This window comes from Elephantulus edwardii, unplaced genomic scaffold (genome assembly GCF_000299155.1).
Source record: "Elephantulus edwardii isolate Elephantulus edwardi_28Jun2011 unplaced genomic scaffold, EleEdw1.0 scaffold00098, whole genome shotgun sequence".
Taxonomy (NCBI): domain Eukaryota; kingdom Metazoa; phylum Chordata; class Mammalia; order Macroscelidea; family Macroscelididae; genus Elephantulus; species Elephantulus edwardii.
The window spans coordinates 1,507,858-1,516,201 of NW_006399848.1; the positions used below are offsets into that span (position 1 = coordinate 1,507,858).

At 37.2% G+C, this 8,344-nt stretch overlaps 1 protein-coding gene across 3 annotated transcripts in view; it reads left to right on the plus strand.

Moving 5' to 3' along the window:
* RUNDC3B (RUN domain containing 3B) overlaps positions 1–8,344 on the plus strand; it is a 163,075-nt gene that overhangs the window by 17,559 nt on the left and 137,172 nt on the right. For all 3 annotated transcript variants that reach the window (XM_006891445.1, XM_006891446.1, XM_006891447.1), the window contains exon 2: positions 3,903–4,018. In XM_006891445.1, coding sequence (XP_006891507.1) covers positions 3,903–4,018 — 116 coding nt within the window. The remainder of the gene's footprint in view (positions 1–3,902; positions 4,019–8,344) is intronic.

The window sequence follows — 8,344 nt, forward strand, 5'->3', positions numbered from 1 at the left end:
ATGCAGAGGCATTTGACTGTGGGATCACAAGAAATTGTGGCTAACCTTGAGGATGGGAATCTCAGAACACTTACTTGATTGGGCTCATGTGAAACCTATCCTCAGACCAGAAAAGAGTCCTCCGAATAGAGCAAGGAAACACTGTTGTTGTTGTTGTTGTTATGTGCCATCGAGTCATTTGCAACTCATAGTGACCCTATAAACAAAGCCCTAAACACTGTTCTATCCTGTGCCAACATCACTGTCTCAAACACATTCATTCCCACCACTCCACTCACAGAATCGATCCGTCTCATAAGGGTCTTCCTCTCCTGCACCATCCCTCCACTCTCCCAAACATGATGTACCTCTCCAAGGAACAGTCCCTCCTTGTAACATGCCCAAAGTATGTCAGATGAAGCTTCAGAATCTTTGACTCCAGGGAACATTCTGGCTTCATCCTCTCCAGGACAAACCTGTTTGTTCTCCTAGAAGTCCATGGTATATTCAACACTCTTCTCCAGCACCACAACTCACAAGCATCAATTCTCTTTCTATCATCCCTATTCACTGTCCAACTCTCCAATGCATCGCATGTAATTGCAAAGACTATAGCCTGGATCAGGCGCACCTTAATCGCCAGCCTGTTGTCGTTGCACTTCAGTACTCTTGAGAGGTCCCTCACAGCTGACTTTCCCAATGCAGTTCGTCTCCTGATTTCCTGGCTACTGTTACCAACAGTGTTGGCTGTGGAGCCAAGTAAACTAAAACTGTTAACTATCTCAGTTTCTTCACCATTCATACTGATGCTGCCAATTGGCCCAGTGGTGAGAATCTTTGTTTTCTGCATGGTTCAAAATCAGGAAAAGAGTGTGCTAGGGATGTATCCTTTCATATATCCTTTCCATACCTTTTCAATCTATGTGCAAAACAGATAATTTGTGAGGCTGGGTTTTAAGAGGGGGAATGTGGCATCAGGGTGGGAGGAAGAATCATCAACAGCCTACATTATGCAGATGACAAAACCTTGCTTACTGAAACTGAGGAGGACCGGAAATGCTTGCTGCAGAAGGTCAAGGACTGCAGCCTTCAAATTGGCAGTGCCATGATGGATGGAGAAGAAATTGAAGCTGTTAACAGTTACAGCTTGCTTGGCTTCACAATCAACACTCTTGGCACCAGCAGCAAATCAAAAGATGAATTGCATTGGGAAAACCTACTGTTAGGAATCTCTTTAGAGTACTGAAAAGTGGCGATGTCATTGTAGAGACTAAGGTGTGCCTGATCCAGGCCATGATCTTTGCAATTATATGCTATGCATCAGAGAGCTGGACAATGACTAAGGAAGACAGAAAAATTGATGCCTTTGAGTTGTGGTGCTTGAGAAGAGTCTTGAACATACCATGAACTACCAAGAAAACAAATAGGTCTGTCTTGGAGAGGGTGAAACCAAGTTTTTCCTTGAAGGTTAAGATTTTGAAGCTCTGTCTCACATACTTTGGGCACGTGGCCAAGAGGGGCCAGTCTTTGGAGAAGGACATCATGCTCGAAAGGGTGGAGTGACAGGACAAGAGAGGAAGACTTTCAGATGAAATGAATTGATACAGTAACTAGGACAATAGGGGTAAGTGTGTCAAAGTCAGTGAGACTGGTTCAGGACAGGGCAGACTTCATAGGATTGCTGTGAATCACAGATCATTCAGTGGCATATAACAACAACATATGATCTCTTGTGCTCAAAATAATGTAATCCTTGGAAATAAACTATGTCTAATGATACTATGATTTTTTTTATCCTTTATATTTATCTTCTGGATTTAACTAAATACATAGCTAAATAGCTAAACTAGTTAGCATAAGTCGAAGTAGAGGTTGTGTTTTTTTAATCTTCTGCATACCCTGTACATTTCTAATTGTTTAACAACTCACATAATTGTTAATTTCTTATTCTATTCTAGTTATATCGGCTTCTCTAGGCCCCCTTAGTGAGCTCTGGTGGTGTGGTTCTAGAGAGTTGTGTTGCTAACCTAACGGTGGTAGTTGTCTGACAGTTAGACCACATGAGCCATTCCATGGGAGAAAGATGGTTAGTCTCTTCTCCTGTGATTTACAACCTTGGACACTTGCTTCAAGGTCAGTCATGAGTCATACCCAACTTGACAGTAATATGAAAGAGAAAGTAAGGAAGGGGGAAGTCATTATCTCTTGTCTGTTTTAGGGTTTAACTCTATAGGGTTAGCATGATGAGCTTGGGTGGTAGAAATTTTATCTGTAATTGTTTTGATTGTGGTTATAGGAATCTTTTTATTTGTTTAAAATAATAAATTATTTTTTTATCTTGTGATAATATTGATGTTTTAACATTTCCTTGCCATTCTTTAAAAATTTTAGGCCCAATTCATAGCAGACCCTCCAAAGTACTTACAAGTAAATGAAAAATAAACTCGGAGCCTAGTATTCAAAGCATTATCCTGAGTAGTGAAGAAGATACAAATATGCAGTAAGCATGTTTCTACTCTGAAAATATTTATGTTCTAATAAGATAGAGGCAGAGAACACAATAATAAGAGAAGTTGTAATTATCTTTTAAGGAGGTAAAAACAATATGCTAGTTCGTTCCAAGAGAAAGAAAATAGTTCTCATTAGAATAGTAGGATAATTCTTCATTGAAGAGAAAACATTTGCACTGTGGCATTAATTTTTTGCAGTTAAAAATAAAGGCAAAGGACATTTTGATAGCTATGAAAAGTACAGAACTCTTTATAGATTTGCAAACTTTCCTATTTGTAGTACATTCTGACTTTGAATCTGTATTTCATTAATTATTCTCTGGTAGCACTGTGGTTAAGGCATTCAGCTAGTCTATTCATTATGGTCACTCTATAGGAAAAAGCAGAGGGAGTCTGCCTCCATAAAGCCTGGGGAACTCCATGGGATAGTCTTCAGGAACTCTTTAAGGCTTTTGGGGCTCAATCTCAAATTTCTTATAAATAGAGGTATAATTGGTGGGAATTTTTTAGTATTTTGAAGTTAATCATTTTAGAGTTGTTTCTGGTTTTAATGATTGTGAATATGACTATTCTGGCTTTCATTTTATATGTTATTGTTATGTGCTATTGAGTTCCTTGCAACTCATAGTAACCCTGTGTACAACAGCTCTGAAACCTGCTCTACACTGCGCCAACTTCCCTGTTTCCAACCCACCTACTCTCATTACCCCAGTCACTGTGTTACCCCAGTCACTGCATCAGTCCATCTCATCAGTAGTCTCTCTGTCCTTTGTCCCTCCACTCTTCTCCAAGGATGGTCCCTTCTTGCAACATCCCTAAAGTATGTCAGACGAAGCCTCAGAATCCTTGCCTCCAAGGAGCAGGCTGACGAACCTTGGCAGTCCACTGTATATTTAACACTCTTCTCCAACCCCACAGCTCAAAGGCATCAATTCTCTTTCTATTATCCCTACTTATTGTCCAGATTTCTGTCACATAGCAAGCAATTGTGAAGACTATGGCCTGAATCTCCGGACTGATGTCATTGCTCTTCAGTACTCTGGAGAGGTCCCTGACAGTCAACTTTCCCAATACAATTTGTCTCATAATTTCCTGGCTGCTAAGTAAATTAGAATAAATAGAATTTTTAAAATACACAGTCTTATATTTGGGGAGCTCTGGTGGCTTACTAGTAAGGAATGATAATATCAACTCAAAGGCATGCAGTTCAAATCCACCTACTGCTCCACAGGAGAAAGATGAGCAGTCTCCTCCTGTGTGACTTACAGCTTCTTAAATCCCACTGGAGGGTCAGTTATGAGTCGCTTCTGACTTGACAGAATGTAATAACAACATAAAATATTTCTACTTGGGTGAATGAGTCAACACTGACAAAAATAATAATAATGCATTTTCTGTTTTCTTCTTTCACAGGTTTTCTGTGAAAACCCTAATTGATCGGTCCTGCTTTGAGACAATTGATGATTCTTCTCCTGAATTTAACAATTTTGCAGCTATTTTGGAACAGATACTCAGTCATCGGCTAAAAGGTAACAGTACTATTTTATTTTCTTCTCACTGTGTAATAAATTTGAAATTTTACAAATACACTCTAGTCTGTAAAATGCTACACACCTAACTCAAAAGCTGGGCTCCTCAGTAATTTAAATCCACCAGTGGGTTTGAAGGAGAAAGAAGGATAGTCACTCCTCATTTTGTTTTGCAGCCTTGGAAATGCAATGGAGGGTTAATATGTAGGAACTAGCAGTAAATGTTGAATGAGTTTCACTTAGATAACAATCTTGCCACATCTTGAGAAACAGCAAAACCGATCAGAGTTCTAATCTTTTGACCTGTATCATTAGAAAAGAATCATTCTTGATTCTACACCTATTTCCAGAATGTGTTAAAGATGTTGCATATATTATATATATGAATTATTTATTATATGCAACCCAGTAAAAATATTTAAAGAAGGTGTTGCATATATAATTGCTGTGCACAAATAATAAAGTTACTTTCCATAGTTGAACGTTGTACCATGTGGTCAGATGGACTTATAGCTGACCCTCAAGCACATTTTTAGAGCCTATAAATTGTACAATAGGAGACTGCTAATTTTTCTCCCCGAAGCAGCCGGTGATTTGGAACTGTGTGCCTTTGGGTTGACAGTACAGATTCTTATCACTAGAACACCAGAACTTTCTTAACACCAGATCACCAGCACTTTCTTTCCACAAGTAACTATGAAATAAAATCTTAAACTAAAAAATTAGCCAAGGTCATGAGAAGGTATTTTAATACATTTATAAAAAAAGTAGGCATTAATTTCTACATTCTTAACCTCTGGAATATTTGAAAAAAATGTCAGCATTTTCTTTACCAAGAAAATTTTTTAATTTACCAAGTAATATGTTCATTTGGTTTACCTAAAATTAATAAGTAAATGCGTTTATATCAGAAATTTATAGCTTTTTAAATGAAACGATTAAAGGGATGATGGGGGCTATGTTTTATCTGACGTAAAATTTTTTAAAATTAAAAATATTCATCTATAAAATACTGTGAATAATATTAAGTGGAGAGATCTGGTGGCTTAGTGGCAAAAAGCTGCACTGCCATCCTGAAGGCATGTGGTTCAAGGCCCCCAGCTGCTCCACAGGAAAAGGATGGGCAGTCTCCTCCTGTGTGATTAACTGCCTCTGAAAACCTGCCAGAGGGTCAGCTATGAGTCGATTCTGACTCAGTGGTACACAAGAACAACAACAATATTAAGTCTTGCATAATATACCTTTTAGTAACAGAAAAATTTTATCACAGTAATTCCTTAATGGAAACGTGGTCATTCCTATTTTCACTTAATTTTTTATTATCTTTATAATTTAATGATATAATTTCAATAGTAATGAGCTTTGTTAATAGATCTCCATAGAATTTAAAAATCAAGCTGAAGATTAATTCTGTTGTATAATTATTAAAGCTGAAAATTTCTAAGTTGTACTCAAGTGTTTAAATCAATTCAGCACTTGTATAATTCCATAGCAGAGGGTTAAATCAATTACTCGGGAGAAAAATCTAAAGTCATTTAGTTCTTTGCAGTTTAAAAAGTTCCATAAAGTCACTGGCCCATTTTATGCTGAAATTTGGTTATTTTGCAGTTTAAAAAGTGGCAATAAAAATTGTTTTTCATTTTGCTGTTAACTATTTTCCAGATTTTTAGTTGATGCTAGCTTTTGTGAGGAAAAGAAATTTTCATAAAAAAATAGAAGATTTTGAGAAATTTTCAGACTTATTGTGCTGTGACAGTACTTTAAAATTTTATATATTATAATATTGGACTTGAAACCAGTGGAAACCTAGTAACCCCTTGATGTACATTAATGTTCACCAGTATTTTACCATAAAACATCAGTTCTCTTGATTTGGTTTCTTGCTTAGCATGTGATTATTTGATAAAACATATAACCAACCTATATGAATAGGAAACAGTGAATCCATTTTGAGATGTCCATGCTGAGTCATTCACCTAGTAACTAAGTGGACTTCTCTTGCCCACTTGTCTGTAATCTTCTAAGTCCTACTTCTTTAGAGATCATAGATCTTCAGAATTCATTCAAAGCAGTTAAATCTATTAGTGCTATTTCTGAACTAGTGAATTTTGAAAAAAGAGTCCCTTCAACTAGGGATTTATGTTTTAAGAATTCCATCAGTATGATATAAACAGTGAGAAAGCTCATACGCTGAGATTTGTACCAATTTCTAGGTTAAGTGAACTCTCCTCTGGATGTTTCTATAAATAAAATGTTATGGTCACTCTAATTAGTACAGATATGACTTATGAAAGAGCTTGTATCTTTTTTTCAACATTTTATTGTGGTTTAGGTAAAGGTTTCAAAGCACGTTAATTTCCGTTTCAACAATTCATACTCATTTTGCTCTGTGATGTTATCTGGTGCCATAGTCTGGAGGGCGTTGCGGTACTAACCCAAGTGTGATACTTCTCTGGCCGTTCAAATCTACCAGGACTTTTATGTGACAGAAAAATGGACGATCTCCTGTAATACTTAGACCTTCCAAAAATCTGCTGAAGGATCAGCTGGTAGTCAGTCCTGATTGCCTGAATGACAGTGTAATAGCATTGTTTCATAACATTATTCCTTAAGTTCCTTGATTCCTGCCTGTTGTGACTTGAATTTTATTTTGGGGCAAATGCTACAAATTTGGCCTTTTCTGGTTATCTGAGGAACTTGTTCTTCATGGATGTTATTGTTCACTTTGTAAGTTACATCTTGTTTGGCTAAAGGGTGACTTCTGAGGCGCTGAGGCCCGTTCCAGATTTGGAGGGAGTCCAAGAGCTTTAATTGTGGGGTTCCACAGGTCTCTAATCAGACCAGTGAGTCTGACTTTTATTATGTTTTTAAAATTTTGTTTCTACAATTTTTCTTCTTCTGTTGAGGACATTGTATGATGATCCTGATCAGGGCAGTTGGTGATGGTTACTGGGTATCATCTAGTTTTTCTAGTCTTGAGCTAATGGAGACTGTGGTTAGTATAGTTCATTAATATTTGGAATAGTTGTCTCCTTGGGTGTTTGCTTTTCCTCACACTTCTTTACAGTATTTGTGTCTTAGATGACTGCTTGTAAGTTTTTAAGATCCTGGACTTTGCTTAGCAACAAAGGATATGGAACATTGTATTTATGGACTATGATATGCAAATAGGTCTAGGTGCCCCAAGCAGTATGATCCTAGACTGTCAAACCCAGTGACTTAGTCACTCAAGGTATTTGGTATGACTAAGAAGTCTGCATAGCTTTGCCCCCTGTACATTTTTCTGTATACCTGGAAATAGTTACAACACATACAGATCTATTTACAGAAATGCCCCTGGCAAACCTGCTTGTTATGAATGATATTTTGGAAGTGATACTTCTCTATTAGGGATTTTAAATCTTCACTTTGCTAAGTGATCAGTTTTGCTCATGCTGATTTCTGAATTCTACAAAATCTCCATCAAATTATTGAGCAAGCTGTTTTATAGATACCAACTAACGGATATAAACATTTTTGTGATTAGACAATACAATTAATTTCTGGGGAAGCACTGGGTTGTTAACAGGTTAGAGGTTCAGAACCTTGTGCCTCAGAAGTACCCTGGTAATCTGCTTCCTAGAGCCTAGAGAACCCTAGGAAGCAGCTCTCCTTAGCCCACATGGGTCATCATGAGTCAGAATCATGAGTTGACACTGCCTGACAGCAGCAGGTAAATTAACATGAACAGGCAAAATGGTTACACAAAGGAAGAGCCGAGTTGCAGACTCATACTATATAACTTCATACCAGTGTAATGACGTAGTAATCACGATCATGCCATATTGATAAATGCATAAATATAGATCACTGCAACAAAAGAGAGTCCAGAAATAGAGCAAGCTTTTAAGAGTCTAGTCTTTGTAATGTAGGATGTTGTACATCATGGACTGTGTTATGCAAATTGACCTAGATATCCCCTGAGACCATGGTCCTAAGCCATCAAGCCCAGTGATTTATTCAAATGTAGCTGTGTTTGACAAAAGTTTAAAAGCAATTCAGTGGAGTAATGATAATCTTTCTAGCTTATAGTACTGGAAGAATCTCAGATCTATAAGCGAAGAATGAACCTCAAACCATGCCTCGTAATATATACAAAAGTTAAATTGAATCTAAATATAGATCTAAATATGAAATGCAAAACTTTACAATTCTTTAAAGAAAATTGAGAACACCTTTGTTATTTTCAAGTTGTTGTTGTTGTTGTTATGATGTGCCGTCGAGTCATTTGTGACTCATAGTGACTCTGTGTACAGCAGCCCTAAACCCTGCTCTATCCTGTGCCAA